Below are 19424 nucleotides of genomic sequence, written 5' to 3' on the forward strand. Positions count from 1 at the left end.
TTCATAATGAGATTTAGAACCTAGCTCTGTACACATTTTGTAATTCTGCTGGCCTCTGCTTCCTGAAGATAACCTACTGAGTATTATCTCCTCAACATCACCTTGTCCAGGCCACTTAGTCCATTACTGAAACATTACTACCTTCGGTGAAAGTGCTGATAGAAGAAACTCCCAGTGAGAAAGAACAGAGGCTGCAATAATAGGCATGTACTAAATAAATATTAATTGATTTTTTTACAATTTTGTTTTTGTTTCTTTTATAGTGAGGTTTACTTTCCAACTATGGATAAATTCAGATACACTAAATGTATTATTGCAATGTAAATACATGACAAATCCTAAAAGAAGACTCATTTATTCATTCTTCATTCAACCACTAAATATTTTGAGCATCTACTCTATGTAAAGCACTATGCTCAACATAGGAAATGTGAAGATAAATATGTTACAGTATCTTTCTCTGGAAAGATAGTGGTCTAGTAGAAGAGGCAGAAAGTGTCTAGTGGAATACAGTAGCAGAGATATTTGTGGTAGAGTGTACAAAAGCAGTAAGTGATCAGTTTCATTTAGGAGGTTCAGGGAATACCTCGAACAGGAGGTGACACTTGGACTCAGTCTTCAAAAATAAGCAGGCGATTTAGACAAGAAGGGGTGGGTATTTTCAGCAGAAGAAACTTCATGTTCTGACAGAGCTATGAAATATGGCACATTAGGAGAACTGCAACTATTTCAGTAGGGCTGGTGCATAAAGTTTAGGGAGTGGCAGGAGTTCAGACTGTTTCTGTGGACATGATTACTCCTGAAAGGTATAGGTTGTTATATCAGAAATTTAATTTCATTATAGGTGATGCACTTCAAAAGCAGCATGGTTTGGTAATTATTCATAATACAGAGCATTACATTATCGTAATCCCAAGCAAATTGAAGAAACTTCAGATTCCCTTGTATACAAGTTTTGCATTTATAAAATGTATTGTTGAATGCCAAAAAAGTCCCTTATTTAAATGTAATAAATACCAGGATACTTCAGGAAGTTCACGGAAAAATAGAATTGAAAAATAATATGAATTATTCCATGAACTTTTTGAAGACTTCTTGTAATATAAGATCATTAAAATTTAATGGGATTATTTGCAAAATTGTCTAAAATATTTTTCAAACTGATCTTCTGGTTAGAGACTCAATTATTTTCAATATATGAAGTCAATTGAGCCATATCTTAATGAACAAATACTTGGTATTAATAATATGTAGTACTATGACCCTTAGAACAGAGAGTTGAGAGTTTGACTGCTCTTCTTAAGGGAAAACAATGGCTAGTGGTTTTAAATCTCATAATCTTAGGTCTTGACAGAAAAGGCGTAGTAGATACAACTTAAGCAATTTAAATCATTATCTTTAATTTAGAAAGTAACATTGAGTGTCTAGCTATGTAAAGAGCACTCTGATTAAGACTGTAGGGGAATTGGAAGATGAATGAAATAAATCTCTTTCCTAATTGAGTGAAAACAGTATTAAGAAGAATATATTTTCCCCTGCATTTGTGATTGTTTATCCAATTAGTTATTTGTATAAAATAGGCAGTGAAGGAATGCAAATATTTTCTAAATCAATTATCTGAAGAGAACTCAAAAATATGAAATAGAACTTACCATTGGTAATGAATGAGCATAAGAATAAATATGTATTGATGTATTTTAAGTGTAGTTGCTCTAAATAATAAGACTGCCAACTTTCCTCATGGTCTAGAGGCATTTAACTTCTTAGCTTTGAATTCATATAATCTAAAGTAAATGTTCTCAAAATGATGCTTTGAGTTCAGATTGATCCCCAGATACCTCTTTAGAATCATTAGATATTTTTGGATTCTTCACCCAAGAGAAAACCAAATAAAACAAAGAACAAAAAAGTATGCATCATTTTTATACAATCTAAGGGCAATGTTAACTGTGTTTTTCAAAAATCACAAAGTGGTAACATATTAGAAGATGATATGATGATCGGAAAATTTGTTTAAGCTAAAAAACTTCCTGGATTGAAATAAACATAATTAAAAATACCAGTACTGCATAAAGCCTGTGAAGGTTTACTATACCTTTACATTTATATTATATACATATATATATATGTATGCATATATATATATATGTATATAATACATATATATATAGGTATATATGTATACACATATATATGTATACATATATATATGTATACATATGTATATATGTATATATATGTATATAAAATGTAAAGTTTTACTAAACTCTTTCATTTATGTCTTACTATAATTATAACTTTATCAAATCATAACTTAGCAGAAGTTAAAACATTCTCCAAGTAGACAAAGACCTTTCTTTTTGGGAAAATTAAATAAATACCTCACTAAATGTTACTTTTGGTAACACTGTCCCATAAAAATACTTCAGTTGCATGTGCTGTTAAATAAAGTCAGTGACTCTAAATTAAAAGCAGAACTATAAATGAAAAAAATGAAAGGATACAGAGAAATAGATGAGAAAAAGAAAGTTATGGAGCATGGAAAAAGGGAGGCAAGTAGGCTAGAGGAACTGATAAAAGACAGGCAAGTAAAGAGAACGTGATACCTTTAGTTGACAGTAATAAAATTAGTGCCAGAGGATGCCTAATGTCCTTTAATTAATTAAAAAAGATTTTGGAATAATCTTCATGTTTTCAAATCTATTGTCTAATCAATAAGGACATTAACATAATATTTGCAAAATATTGAGTTCAAGAGAATGGTTGGAGGTTGAACAAGAAAATTTAAAGATTAAGAAATGCAGCTTTACAGAATTAAAATGACTAATCAATTCTGCTCTGGTCTTTATGGACAAACTCATAAAACCAGCCATGCAGCATTTTTGGCTGCTTTGTTAATAACAGATTGAAAAGCAGTTAAAATGTGTTTGGTGGATCAAGTGCTGCATGGAGCAGCTGTGGTTTGTAACAATATCCAGAAGGGCAATTGGAAAGGCTGCTGCTCGCTCAGTGCATGCTGGAATATATTACTTCCAGAAACTCCAGAGAATACAGTGCCCCTTGCCCAGGCACAGTGGATTTTTTTTTACAAATAATCCATCTTGTTTATGGAAAGGGCATCCTAATTTCTGTCAAGTTTTAAAAAGGTAGGCTTCCCTTAGTGGAGAAACATCTATTCTGTGGTAACTCAAGAATTTGTCCATTTGTGAAAGCAGATTATATTAACTAAACATAGCAATTTTATAGAAATTCCTTTTGTACCGAGAAGCCTCTGAAATGACCGGTTGAGATACATGACTTCTGTAAGAGAAAACTGTTTTTCAATGAGTATAAACAAGGACTATAAGATTTTTTTTTTAATCTAAAAATTTAGATACTTAGAAAAAGCAAAATGTTTAAGCAATTGGGTACTGGGAAAAATAATTGCAAGTATGTGTGTAAACAAGATAATTATATTAACTTTTTTCTATCAAGGAGACTCTATTTCTCTGCATGTCTTTGGTATTTAGTTTGTGACAGTTATTAAGATATAAATTCTGCCCACATGGTAACATAAGGGAGTAATCACATGGGGAAATGACAGATTCATAATCGTACTGTAAACTGGCAACAGATGCAGACTTTAAGGTGTTCTATAAAAAAGGATAGATAATTTTTTTTCATCCAAGAAAGCAGACTCTTACTATATTCCTAAAGGAATTTTTTAAATAGTAAAGGTTTCAGGAAACAGGGCATGTGTTGTTCTGTCTTGGGAAATGGAAATTTGGCTGAGATTTCTCCGAGCAAGTGCGTTGTTTTCATCTGATCTTCCTACTCACTGATGAGGTTTTCAGGAAGAAAAAAAAAAATCTAGATTATCTGATGGCACAATTACCATACAGATACGTCCTGATTTTGATTTATTAAAAGACAAATGTCACATAGGCTGATTTTTATCATCACAGTGATCTTTTCTCCTTGAACTTGACATTATGACATTTTTAACTTTGGAATGCTTTACCCTTATTATTGTCATCATTATTACTAACATTTATATTAGACAGACATGGTGTTGCTTCTGCTCAATGTATTTTTTTTACATCTTGATCTCTTTAATATTTCTAGATATATGATCATTTCATACCATTGCTTTCCTATTATCTATAAAGGCCCACTTACCTAAATGTAGCAGTTATGTGCTTCTTAAATATATCATGCTTTTCCTCTCTCTCCTCCTTTCACCATTCTGTCCATTTGGCATGCACTATTCTCTTCTTCCTTTGTCTAGCTGAAAAACTCAACTCTTGTGTTTTACCCTAAATCTTATCATCACTGACCAAATCAGCCCAGCCTAGAAATGTTTCTTTTCTCTCTGAATTCTGATATCACTTCATTTTCATCCTTCTCAAGGCCTGTACATTCATTCCTTCAACAAATATTTACTGAACACTTGTGTGCCAGGCATTGTTCACATTACTGAATAAAAGAGGCAAAGCGATATACACTTGCCCCAATGGGGTTTACAGTCTATCAGGTGAAAACAGATAAAAAGCAAAAGTGTAAAAAAAAATAATCTATACAATATTTCAGGAAGTGATGTGTCATAGAAAAATAAATCGATGGAGAGTAGAGGGATCACGAATACTAAGGCTGGAGAGAGGCATGCTGTGATGGTCAGGGTAGATTTTATAGAGAGGGTGACATTTGTGCAAAGAGTGGAGGGTGGTAAGGTAGTAAGAAATGAGGCAAAAGACGAAAGGATGAGTGTGATCTTATAAGCCATTTTAAGGACTTTATTTTTGCTCCAATTGAAATGGGGAATCATGAGGGAGATTTGAGCAGAGGAAATGACATGCTCTGATTTACAAGACATTGCTGTGTTTTGCAATTACTAATATTTAGGTAATAGTGCTAATTAGCATTCTTGAGTTATCTCTCTTAATGAATATTAAACTACTGTGGGCAGCATATTGCACATTATTTATTTCCAATAGGGCACAACACAATGTGTTGCTGTTTTTATATCCTCAGTGAATATTTGCTGGAAAACTGAAAAAAATAATAACTGTGTTTACCCAAGGGAACTTATTGCTTTATGTAATTGTGGACTATGCCTTGGCTATTATCACCCAATACTCAAATATCTGACTGCCAACAAGATAGTTGCAACAAATGTGCTAGTTTCTAACAGATTCTTCTGTTAATTACTTATTAAAGAAGGAGGACCAGACTTAGAAAATTACATTTTTTTCCGAAGAAGAAAAACTTTTTGCTTTTGCTTGTTTTTGTAAAGCTTTCCTTTCTTCTTTTCATGCATTAGATTAAATATATCTGAAAGTTTATATTTTTAAAGAATGTTTTCTATGTAGCTGGGTCAAATGCTTTTATACCTTTTTATTTTAATACAATTGAAGTAGAGACAACTTTTAAGAATTTGATAAGTACCAACATTTTGGACTTACATTGGCTTGCCTGTCCATGGTGGCTTTTAACGTGTGGTACATACATTGCAAACATTCATTTGTATTAGAGCATTATAAACTGTAATCATTTGAATGACTGCTTAGGTTCTTCAATACTTGCTAGCAATACCTCCACCATCATTATTATAATCATCATAATGAAATTATCATTATACTCTCCTCATTTACCATCAAAAAGATAACATTTGTCAAATGCTCAGTATATGCCAACCCCAGTGCTAAATGTTTTATAGACATGCTTTTATTTAATTTTCCCAAGAATCATGAGGCAGACATTATTTTTGACTCTATTTTACAAATGGGAAAACTGAAATTTAGAAAATAACCTCAGAACTCAAGGTTTTCAGTTATTAAATAGTAGAGTATACCCCAGATAATTTTGTGCTGGAGCCACCAGTCCTAACCACAGTATTACAGCCCTCCGTACAGACTCTTTCCATAATTGTTCACCTCCATGTTGCTTCCCAAATGTAAGAACAAATATATTCATTTACTCATCAAATATTTGAAGAACACCTACTGAATTTTAGGTACATTTTCTAGATGTAGGTGCTACAAATTGGCATAAAATCTAGTCTTAAAATATCTTTAGGCTAATTGGGAGTAAGGACATGCAAACAAGCATGTGCAAAATGGCATAAGCACTGTTAATTTGTTTATGTAATTCAAACTTCTCAGATAATTGTGCATCATAATCATCTTGAAGTCTTGTAGAAACTCCAGATGACAAGAACCCATGCAAGAATATCAAGTCAGTTATTCTGGGATTAACCAAGTTCCCAAGGTTATTCTCACAATAACCGAAGTATGAGGATATCTTATATTATTTAGATGATGAAGAAAGCTGGAGTTAGGAGTTAGTGGTGGTAGAGTCAGTGAAGACTTCACCAAAAGACAAAAGAAGTTCTTCTGGCAGATAGGAATTGCAGGATAGATATGGAAATAGCATGTCATTTGAAAGGACCTCTTGGAATGTAGATAGACATAAGAGCAATCACTCTAGAGTCAGACTCCAGTTTCTGTCTTGGCCTTGCCATTTGGTAGCTGTGTGACATTCAGAAATTTCCTGAGGTTTTCTAAAACCTCACCCATAATGTGGGAATCTAACTTGAAAGATGGCTTTAGAATTAAATGAGATTATACATGTTAAGTGCTTGTTGCAGTGCCAGATTCATAACAAACCCTAAATAAATGTCATTCTTTATTGCTGTTGAGATGAACCCACATAGCTGGAGTAGTCAGATGGTATTATAAGTGCAGGAAGATTAGCTTAAGAATGTGGCATATGCTTTCTCTTGTAGAAAGAGTAAACCCATTGAAGGGTTTCAGTTCAGAAAGTAACATAAATTTTGAATTTTTAAAACACCCCTTTTATTTTGGAGAGTGGAGAATGCATTGAATAGAAAGAATAGGTCCTAGGAAAGGAGACCAAGAGGAGGCTGTTGTAATGGTTAGCAAGAGAAACTCTGAAGGTAGTAATTGTGGTTGTGTAAATGAAATGGCAACAGATTCAGAAGATATTAACAAGGTAAAATTGAAAAGGTTCATGACCATTTAGATGTTGGAGAGGAGAGAGAGGAAGCAGAAGAGGATGGATTTCAGGTTTTTGGTCTTCTGTTTTGTTTTACTTTATATCATATAACGTTTAATGAGGTCACAGTTTTGCTTTATTCCTTTGGGGAGCTGGCCTCTCAGTTCCTTAGACTTTTTGTTTAATTTTTAACTCTTAGGTTTTAATTTAAATAAATCAAGATCCACGTAAGTACTTTTAAGTAATAACTGGACCTTACATATTGCAGTGTTATCTAGTGGTGTTTGTCCTAATTTAACTAATGATAATGCCAGTGTAGGTACATTCTTTAAAGACCAAAACCTGTATGGAAGGTGAATATGGTGCTGCTTGCAAAGTAAGAAAAAAATGGCAAATAGATACCACATTCTCCGAAGCGCCGCACTCTACGAGTGTGCCACCGGGCCAGCCCCTCAGTTTAGAACTTTATTCCATTTACTTTGTTAAGAAACTTTGATGTATTATCCTCATTTTTTGCTAACAAATTCTAAATAATTGCCTAACACATAAATGGTAGCTAATATTAATGAAAAGATTGAGAAGATGAGCCAATTTTGCTTTCTATTAATAACAAAGGGGATTAAACACTGAAGAGAAAAGAGGAAGACAGAGTGAAGGAAAATATTTGCCTGGCGTCCTTGGGAGACATAAGGAAAATAAGCAAATATACCGCACACAGTTTGGGACTTACATTTCTCCTGTTCAAGGTAGAGAAGCTGAACTGTTAGTTAGGGGGCCCTGATTCATGTTCTGGTATTTTCTGACGTAAGTTATCATGAGTCAACACAAAGATACATTATTCTTTGTATTGAAAATGGGTGCTGGTTAAACAGTCACGTGATTAAATGTAGCTGTGCTGAGTTAATAAAATTTATCCAAGATTTCTCTTACATAAAGCATTGAAGTTTTCTGTTTCCTGATTCACAATTGCACTGGAGGTGGAAATGAATTCTTAAATAAACAATTTTGTGTTTTCTCTTTTTTTTTGTTATTACTTTTTTGACATATGTGCTACTGGTTCTAATTCTATATTTTTCATAATCATATATCTTGTTAGGGAAATGTACTTAGTGCATGGAATGTCATTAAATATATAAATTGTTAGTAGGCTTCCAAACAATTTTGTGTTTTCTCTTTTTTTTTGTTATTACTTTTTTGACATATGTGCTACTGGTTGTAATTCTATATTTTTCATAATCATATATCTTGTTAGGGAAATGTACTTAGTGCATGGAATGTCATTAAATATATAAATTGTTAGTAGGCTTCTACAAAGAGAACTTACAATTTCTAGTTGCTCTGCAACTTGGTTTCTCGTGGAGCTTCAGCATTAACAGTTTTAGATTAGACTCTTTGCCTGATTACAACATACATATGCCATTTTCATCTCATTTCTTTAAATTTGTTGATGCACACATTTAAACCTCACTAGTGGAAAATCCTATAGGGACCTTACAACATGTATATATCCATGAGCAGAGTTTGGTTTTGAACTTATAAAAAGTACGTATTTTAAAAGGGGAAACTAGATACACTAATGGTGTTTGCAAGGTCCTTTGAGGATCTTTGGAGGTCCTCAAATATCTCAGGACATAGTCCCTGAGGAAGGCATAGGTACATGTTACTATAATGAACAGTTCCTCTTCCCCCACACCAAAGAGTGCTCATTACATTTGCCACTGATTATTTTGCTGTACATCTTTGGAAAACTCAGGGCATTTGAAAGCCTCTTTCCATCTCATGCAATAGTTGTAGGGTTGGTCTGACTACCGAAAAGCATAAAAATAGTAACAAAATAATAAATGCCCAGAAATTAATCCATTTGACTCTATCTTATAAATAGACAAATGTTTGATTCAGCACAACTGTTATTTTACTGCTTTCTATCCTCTAGCAATATGCTTACGAGATAATGCATTAGGTCTTAATGAGTTTACTTTTATAATCACTAAAAATGGTCTTCTCCCTTAGGCTAATTATATAATTGATTATTTGAGAAAAATAGGAATTTTAAGATTAATTATTTTATTACTTACACTAATTTCATTGTTTTAACTAGGAAACATCATTTTTCAACATTTCATAAAATATTAACTGTAAAAACACCTGCTGTCCAAATTAAATTATTAGTATTTGTTATTTCTAATTTCAGTTGCCATTAACTCAGAATGTATTGCATACAAATAAGTGTAATTGATCTTTCTAAACACATTTCACTCCTTAACCCTATGAGGCCCTTACAGATTTATCATAGTTTGGTTTCTCTCTTATTTTGGTCAAATTTTGTTTCCTGATCATCTCATTGACTTTTTACCATCTTGTGCAGATGATTTAGAGGAAGTTTTAGCCTAAGTTTCCAAATTTTGTAAATATTGTGTTTTTGTTTATAAACTTTTTCTAGTTATGTCTTGAACTAACAGCACTGCTCCTGGTTCCCTGGGGTTTTTTTACAGTAAAGCCAATAACACTTTAGCTGCATATAGAAGAAGCTTTTGCAATTTCAGTCAGTCAAAAGACTGAAGGTACTTAAATTCTTGGTACTTATATAAATCTTCACATATTTATTTGTATGAATATTTCTAGAATATTTATGTGAAAACTTTATCCAAACAGAAATAAATCCTTCATGGCCTCAGGAAAAAAAATTGTTTAACAGAATTATGTAAAATACAAACTGACATCCTTACTTCCATGCCTGAAACCCTTTAATAATAATGTTAGTTAACAGTTGTTGAGTGCTTCTTATACCCTGACACTATTTTAAGCATTGTGCATGTGTTGTTTTTCTTTAAATATCACAATATGACTATGAAGTTGGTATTTCTCACCCTATTTTATAAGTGAGGAAACTGAGGCATAGAAAATATCTCAGACTTTACAAAACAAAACAAAATCACATACTCCTACTAGAGCCAGAATGCACATGAGAGGTGTGTTCTTAACTCTTAATTCTCCTTACATTAGACATATAAAATAAAGTAAAAATAAGCAAATAAAGGACATCCTTCATTTATTGTAATTGTTCCACTACATTCTAATCATCTGTTAAACCAAATCCATCTCCTGCTCCACCAAGAGTTTCTTTAGAGCATGGTTGTTAATGTTGCTAATCAATCTTTGCATTTCCAGCATCTAACATGAACAGAGCACACAATAGGTGCTCATTAATTGCTTATTGAATGAATGAAAGTTATCTCCATGTCATGATTCTATTTGAAACATTTTCACTTAACTGAGTATTATTTCATTTAACTTAGGCTATAATTTTATAAGTAGTATCTATTATTGAATATTAAATTACTTATTCACAGCAATTCTAAATTTCCCTTTAGTGAAGGTAAACATAAGTAAAGTAAATAAGCAAAACATTAAGGATCAAGGTAAATGTGAGGGAAGTCTGCACAACATGTTCCCAAACCACTGCTGTCCACTAGTGACTATTAAAAGTTAACTATTCTTTCCAAAAAAATTAACCCACAAATATTCATCATTATGTGTTACATAATAGGTATTAGAAAAGCATTTGTTTGTAGATTACCTAATTAATTCTGAGGTCCATTATGACAGAAAAATAAATTGCATGCTTATCAGTGCAGTTTTCCACAAGTTTTCAAACTGGAAGACCAACTCATATTGAACTCACCCTTTGATTTTTACCAACATCTACATTATTTTCAAACTGTATGTTTGTAATGATAAATATAGATTGCCAAGTGATAACTCTGGTATATATTTTTAAAACCTTCAAAGACAGAATAAATATAGCAATAATAGTTTTTTTTGTATCCACTATTTAGAGAAAAGTTTAAAATTGAAGACATACAATGTATGTAGAATAAGAAGATCTATACTATTACTAAATACAGCCTCTTGTGCAAAGGCACATAATTCAATTCCTGTTCCTTTCTTATATGGATGCAACCAATATTTTTGGTCTTCATTTTTAATAAATTAATACATAGGTTTTCAAGTCAAAATTATGAATGACTTTTTCCTTTAACAATACAATGTTACTGGGAGTCATAGCAGTAATAGCTTTCCTCCCCTCTCTATGTCCTTCTCTCAATGAATTAAAGACTCATTCAAAATTGATATGGAATACAAAAGAAAAATAAGTATTTATTCAGTACTATGGCTATAAATGATATTATTAACAAAATTTTCTGCTCCGGATTACCTTGTGAACCAAATTGGAAAGGATAATTTTTGGTTATAAATAAATATTAAATTGATATGGAATACAAAAGAAAAATAAGTATTTATTCAGTACTATGGCTATAAATGATATCATTAACAAAATTTTCTGCTCCAGATTACCTTGTGAACCAAATTGGAAAGGATAATTTTTGGTTATAAATAAATATTGGTAGTGTGAAGAAATAAGGGTTTAATATTTTCAGCTAGGGTAACTGTCTATAATAATTTGACAGCAGACATAATCTATATAAATTTTGACATGGATTTGTCCCTGGATGCACTCCTGTTTGTTTTTGTCTATAATGGCAGATTAATTGATCCAATCTCATTAAAAAAGATTCATCAAGTGAGCATCATTGATTGCCAAAGACATAATTTTACAAAATTTACACTTATGAAGCTTAAAATGGCTTAGTATTTTGATTGCCTTCATTAACCGAGAGTCTAGCATTGGTTAGCAGAAGAGAAGCCTTTCCAACATTTTTAAAGAGAATTTTACAAAAATTGTCTTTTCCTTATTGATTCCTACAAATAACGTATCGGCTTTGTCGCTTATAAAGGAGTGAAAAATAATTCTTAAAGAGAGCTATTTCAAGTTAATATTTAACTATTCAGAGGTATATTTGTATAAATAAAAAATAGCTATAAAATTTGAACTGCAGAATTTTTAGATATTTCTGTTTTATTTTCTTTAGTGCACATTAAAACAAAATTGGCCACAAAAAAAGAGTGAAAATGAGATCAATAACATATGACTTCTCTGACCTCTCTACTTACCTCATTACTTTACTTTGTTTCCTGAAACAATCATGTTCAACAAAGATTACTAGCACAACTAAACCCCTGTAGAAAAATAGAAGGGAGTATACTCTCGTACCCCCAAATTATCTGCTAGTACTAATTCAACTAATTGATAAGCTATTTAATTGTGCACAAAAATAATTCATATTATAGAAAAGTTGGAAATGCAGGAAAATACAAGGAAGGACATACAAATCTCCAGTAATCTTATAATCAAGAATCATAACCATCTTTATTTGACATATTTCCTTTTGCTTATTTTCTCAGTGATTATATGCATATAATAATTTTTTGTTGCAAAATTGCTATTACGTAGTTTATAGATTTTTGTATTATGTTTTAAAATGAAAACACTTTCACAAACCTTTTACCATGTCCATGTATCTTATGTAAAAGGCTCACTTAAAAATGATGGTCTCAGGCCGGCCCGGTGGTGCACTGCACTGGTGCGCTTCTTGGGAAGCGCGGAGGCGCTCCCGCCGAGGGTTCGGATCCCACATACAGACCGGTTCCCGCTCACTGGCTGAGAGAGGCGTGGGGGCAACACCGAGGGTTGCGATCCCGTTGCCGGTCCCGGTCCGGTACGGGGGCGACACTGAGGGTTGCGATCCGTTGCCAGACACACAAAAAGACAAAAAAAAAAAAAAAAAAATGATGGTCTCAGTATTATAACGTATCACTGTAACATAGTTTTATTTATCCTCCTCCCAGAGAAGGAAATCACGTGGTGAATATTGATAGTTGTTGTATATATGACCATGAATGGATTTCTTGATAGAAAGGCAAGAGAAATAAATGTGTACAAAATCTGGCCTTCCCGGTAAGAATGACTGTAGAAATGACCTTAATGGTGAAGAGTAATAAATTTACTGTTCAGGCCTCCCAAGAAACTAAGATTGTACCAAGAGAAGGTGAAATCATATTGAGAAGACTATGTTTATATCATAACTCACTTTTTTGAAATTCAGTAATTCCTGAAAAGAGCTCTACAAAATCAGATGAATTTAATATGTGAGGTCCATTAATGGGTATTAAATGAGATAAAAACAAATGAAAGACAATTGATCTCTTTTCTCAGATTTCACAGTCTAGCAGGGGAAGCAAGACTTAAACCATTAACACTTTAAAAGCAGGGCACAATTTAATGGTAACCAATTTTTCCTAGGTCAATAAATTCAATGTTAAAAAAAATTAAAAATTGTGAAACATGATGCATGCTTAGAGACCTAGAAGGCAGTGGGTGTTGGAATTCCAGTCTACAGTCTCTCCTTATTTCATTCAGAACTGCCTCAAATGTATTATCAAATGAACACTTTACTCCTGCTCTGTACTAACATTTTCTAATCTAATCACAACCCTACCAAGTCACTGCTTTTATGCCATTTTCTATCCTTAAATGTCACCCAATTTGGTATGAGTTAAGCTTCTCTAACCGCTGTGTTATGAAAGTATCTTTAATTTGCAAAATTAGATATTTATATTTATTAAGAAATAATCAAGGTAGGTATTCACTGTCTTTATCATAACCATTCATTCATGCAGGCAAGTAATGTTTATTGAGTTCCTTCTCAAGACACTGTGTTGTACACTAATACCTTGAAGCAGCCATTCTCAGAGGGGAGATAAATATTAAATAACCAATTACACAATTATTTATTCATTATCAGTTTATTTAAGTTCTTGGGGAGATAAATATTAAATAACCAATTACACAATTATTTATTCATTATCAGTTTATTTAAGTGCTACAACAACAACAACAACAACAACAACAACAACAACAACAACAACAACAACAACAACAACAACAACAACAACAACAACAACAACAAAAAAGTACATGGTGATGCTACCAGAGCATTTATCAGAGGGGAATGACCTGGTCAAGAGTGAAGGAATGATGAGGCATTGTCATACTTTAGGACTAAAATACACACACACACACACACACACACACACACACACACACACTGATTTTGGAGTGTTTACCTCTTCTAACCAATTTAAATATGCATTAGATTAGCTTCAAAATGCCAATTACAAAGAATGAATAATAATAAACAGCTTTTATTGGCGATAAAAAGTTTTTAATAAGAGTCACATTTGACAAAATGTTTTGGCAAAATCAAGCAATTTGTTTAGGTTTTGAATGAATCATTTCAGGAAGATGTTTTACATTTACTATGTTTTTATTCTTATTTGTTGAAAAATAAAATCTTAATGTAAAGATGATGGAAATGTTTTGAATTATATCATTCTCTACCTACCTCAGAAAAAACTAAATTCAAGTGTTACATAATATTTCCCAGGTGTCAATGAGACACATGTTTTTTTTTCCTTTCTGATTATAGTATCTTTGGAGAAAAAATTCCCATTTACATTTTAAAAATTTTAAATGTAATAACTACATCAGAGTATACCTCATGAATTGAAAAGCTCATTCTGTATGAAAGAAGGAGGCAGGCAATGGAGACAAAATAGCAAGTTATTTTCACTCATTTTATTAAGAATGTCTTACAAATAGTATTTCATTATTTTCAAAATAAATTATTATATTTATTTTTCATTCAGGGATTTTCTTCTTAGAAATTTTATATTCTTTTTGGAAATTTTTGTTTTGCAGTAGAAGACAGTTTGGCCTAGGGTTAAAGAATTTAAGTACTGTACGAGTATAATCACGCAGCTATTTATTGGTTGGTAACAGAAATTCAAAGGATATAGTTTTATAACAGAGTTCAATGCATATTACTCTTAACATCTACAGCTAAATCTTCTTTACAGAAAATTCTCAATGTCTTGATGTAAAATCTATCTTGATACAATAGCAGTATTCAATTTTGGCAACTTAATATGCATAATTTAAGCATCCATTATTTGAAAGTTACATAGATTATTATCATTAAATATTTGTAGCAATTGGTTTGGATTCCTGTCCTGAACCACAAACACCTAGCAGTGGAATTAAAATCGGAGACAGATATATGGTTGGTGATGTGGTTTCCTTCCAGTGTGATCAAGGCTATTCTCTTCAGGTAAGTCTGTTTTAAAATTACAGTTTTGATTTTCACTGCCCTTTCAGAATATTTTAACAGATCAATGATTGATAATCCACATGTTTTACAACAATATTGATCTTGGCCTGCACAGTTTAGCCTTAAGCCAAAAGGATATTCAATTTGTTAATAGAATATAAGCATGAGAGAAATTGCTGGAATTAACTAAATTAGTTTTGTTTGGAAGTAACCAAAAATGATTTTTGAATCAAAATTAATTTTTACTTCACTGTTGTCCCTATGTACACAGAATTTTGACAATTAAACCTCTGGATTTTTAGAATTAAAAAAAAAAATGAAGTGCCGCATAATGCATTAAGTGAAACATTCCATGATAATAAATTCTCCAAATTAGTGAAAATTCACTAAATATATTTTGCTAAGGAAGTGGATTCACAATGTATATTCTGATTTTATGTATATATATTGATCCTCTTTTGAAGGTTTTTTTTGAGGGTCTCAAGTTCATGGTCTCATAAAAATCTTTCTAAAGAATAGTCCAATTAAAAAATTAAGAAAAAATATTGAGGGAGAAACTATTTTACATGTTAATGTAACGTCTTTTTTTTGGGGGGGTCTCAAGTTCATGGTCTCATAAAAATCTTTCTAAAGAATAGTTCAATTAAAAAATTAAGAAAAAATATTGAGGGAGAAACTATTTTACATGTTAATGTAACGTCTTTAACCTATTTCACCTTTAATATTATAGCAATTGATTATAAACACTATGCATATGGCCTTTTCACTTGTATGATCATTGCAGTATCTTATTAGAACATTTTTTGATAGGACAATAACAAAAAACACAATTTTAATATGATATGGTCTTATTCCCCCCCCAGGACTCTGTAATTTCTACATTTGCCACAAGTATATATAATTACCTTTTTTTTTATTTTTAGTCATAATAAGATTACCAGTAAAAGTGAATATATATATATATAATGACAATACATATTTAAGCTTGTTTTTGTAATAATCATTCACCATACTTATATGGCCTTTTCACTTGTATGATCATTGCAGTATCTTATTAGAACATTTTTTGATAGGACAATAACAAAAACCACAATTTTAATATGATATGGTCTTATTCCCCCCCCCAGGACTCTGTAATTTCTACATTTGCCACAAGTATATATAATTACCTTTTTTTTTTATTTTTAGTCATAATAAGATTACCAGTAAAAGTGAATATATATATATAATGACAATACATATTTAAGCTTGTTTTTGTAATAATCATTCACCATACTATATTTAATTTAGACTTTTTATAAATGCGTACTGACCTGCATTGTCTTATTTATATAGGGTCATTCTCACATAACATGTATGCCTGGACCAGTAAGAAGATGGAATTATCCAATCCCCATTTGTTTGGGTAAGTTAAGAGACTCTAAATCATGCAAGTTTCATCAAATTTTGAAGGTACACCCTGTATATAATGTATATAAATAGACCCTTGTCTTTTTCCAGGTCTTATGGCAATGATATTTTGAGATAAATATTTTACATCTTTGTAAAAATTTTTAATTACAAATTTTTACTTTAAACTTTAATATCAATGTATGACTTTAAACTGTAGAAATTGAAAGTACTAGATTTTTTTATTTCTAGAGAATTTTCTCAGTATTAAATGATAAAAATACCCGTAAATTAGAAAAATGAGTAAATATTCTATTGCATATTATTGAGCCAGAATAGATAAGGAATCTGAAAAAAATCTACCAAAGGGAAAGACACCCTATGAGATGTCTTCAGTGGTGACAGGCAATCAAGGTACAGAATATGTCAAAAGGTACTTTAAAAGTATTGTCCCAAGTTTTTACCCTATCATAGTGCTGCTTTCAAATTATTTCTATTCACTCTTTAATTTTTTTCTCTTCCTCATTTTTGTTGTCTGTATGCAACCATTAATATACTGGTCCTGCAGAATATGAAAAAGCAATGTGAGGTATGATCCCTGTCTTTAAAGCATACATTAGCATTTAAAGTGGTATAAATACAAGCAATGAATTGATTACAGAATGATTAAATTATACTGTTAACTACATAAGCAAATTTCAGAAAAGTGAGACTGGTGTTGACTGAAGTCACTGGGAAAAAGTCAGCTAATAAGGTTTACACAGAATTTTGGGTAGTATGTGTAAATAAGGCATATGGATGCAGACAGCCCTTTCTGGGTGGAATAAAGAACACAGACAAGGGCTGGCCCTGTGGCTCACTCGGGAGAGTGCGGCGCTGGGAGTGCCGCGGGTTCGGATCCTATGTGGGGATGGCTGGTGCACTCACTGGCTGAGCGCGGTGGACACCAAGCCAAGGGTTACGATCCCCTTACCGGTCACAAAAAAACAAAACAAAACACACAAACAAAAAAATTTCATGACTTGTGTGAATTACCTCCATACAATGACCATTCCTGTATTGTTTTGGTCAGCTTGGCTGCCATAACAGAATTCTTCAGACTAAGTGGCTTAAACTATGGAAATTTATTTTCTCACAGTTCTGGAAGCTAGAATTCCAAGAACAAAGTGCTGGCAGGTTGTTTTCTTATAAAGGCCTTTCTCCTTGGCTTGTAGATAGTATGTCCTCCCTGTGTCTTCACATGTTCTCTTCTCTGTGCACCCACACTCCTTATGTCTCTTCCTCTTCTTATGAGGACACCAGTCTTATTGAACTAGGGCCTTATACTTATGACCTCATTTAACCTTAATTAACTTCTTATGTAGTTATTTCCTTTTTGTTAGAGTTTCATTTTTTGTTACTTGATATTATAAATAACACAATTATAAGTATTTTTCATATGACTTCATTATGAACATACCTCGTATTTCATTATAGCATACTTCTTACTGTTTGCTTAGAATTTTACCTAAGTAGATTAATTATGTCACTGGATATAATTGTTTAAAACCTTTCATAAATATTGTCAAATTGCTTTAAGAAGGTGGTACCAATTTAAATATAACCTCACTATTATATGACAGTTTTCATCTTGTTATATTGCCTGAATCAATTATTATTCTTAAAAAAATTACTAATATTTTTGGTAAAGTATTGCATTTTGATTAACTACGCATTTCCATTGTATACTGTTGACAAGACAAATATTAAATGGAAGTGATATTTTAATAAAATTAAACTAAAATTTTGTTTTATTATGTAGGATGAATTGTTATAAAACCACCAGGAATATTTATCAGATTTTGATGTCCAATAGATGTATATTCAAATTTCAGCTTGAGGTACAATTGCTATGTATGGAAAATGTATTATTCCTTGAGTTTCTGTTTTCTTACCTATTAAATGGGATAATAATATTTGCCTTACAGGTATATTGTGAGGATTAAGTGAAAGAACGTGTTGAAAGTGTTTAGCCTTGGACCTGGAACACATGAGAGACACTCAGAGTGATAGCTAGTATAGTGAAAATCAAGCAATAACCTAAGGGTCCAAAAATAAGGAATACACTTGCAATAAAACCCCACATGAACATTATAATGGAATATTTAATAAGATGGACAATGTTTACAATTTCTAGTTAAATATAAAAACAATTCACAGTATGATCTTATTTTTATCATATGCATATGTATATGGTATTTAAATTGGTACCACTTTCTGAAAGCAATTCGGCAATAGTTATTAAAGCTTTTAAACAGTTATATCCAGTGACATGATTAACATACTTAGGTAAAATTCTAAGCAAATGGTAAGAGGTATGCTTTAATGAAATATGTATATATGTGTGTGTGTATACTGTAGATATGTATGCAAAAAAATGTATATACATATATACATATGTTTGTGTGCACATAGTGCTTTCATGAGGCTTTTTTTTTGTATGCAGAAAAAAAGGATCCGAACAGATTGTATGTGGGTGGTGGAATTAGAGGGTATTTTTATTTCCTTTTTACTCTTTCTGTATTTCACAAATTTTGAACAATAAGCTTGTACTACAATTGGTAGAAAATAAAAATATTTGAAGTGATGCAATGGCCATATTGTTAGGAAAAACTGAAGGCGAGAGGCTGATTCCGACAGTGTCTTAAAACACTAGTTATCAGGCAACAAGGCTACAGCCCTGTGAACTGGAAAATAAGCCATCTGCCAGATATTCTGATGGAAGAAAGAAGAATTTATATGAGATTTTGTATATTAGAGAAAAATAAGAAAGAAGAAACATAGGTGATCTTATTTTGAAGAACTAAGGTATGTTTGGGTCCCTAACAACAGAATTGTCATTCAAGGCATAGGAGAGTGTGAGACTGCAGAGGAAATGAGGAAACAGCCGTGAATGCATTGCTGAAGGCAGATGCATTTTTTGGTGTCCTTATT

At 32.0% G+C, this 19424-nt stretch overlaps 1 protein-coding gene across 1 annotated transcript in view; it reads left to right on the plus strand.

Moving 5' to 3' along the window:
* CSMD3 (CUB and Sushi multiple domains 3) overlaps positions 1-19424 on the plus strand; it is a 181752-nt gene that overhangs the window by 35140 nt on the left and 127188 nt on the right. The window contains exons 8-9 of the mRNA XM_008578674.1: positions 14944-15062; positions 16398-16467. Of these exons, the coding sequence (XP_008576896.1) occupies positions 14944-15062; positions 16398-16467 (189 nt within the window). The remainder of the gene's footprint in view (positions 1-14943; positions 15063-16397; positions 16468-19424) is intronic.

The sequence above is a fragment of the Galeopterus variegatus genome, unplaced genomic scaffold (assembly GCF_000696425.1).
Source record: "Galeopterus variegatus unplaced genomic scaffold, G_variegatus-3.0.2 Scaffold1739, whole genome shotgun sequence".
Taxonomy (NCBI): Eukaryota; Metazoa; Chordata; class Mammalia; order Dermoptera; family Cynocephalidae; genus Galeopterus; species Galeopterus variegatus.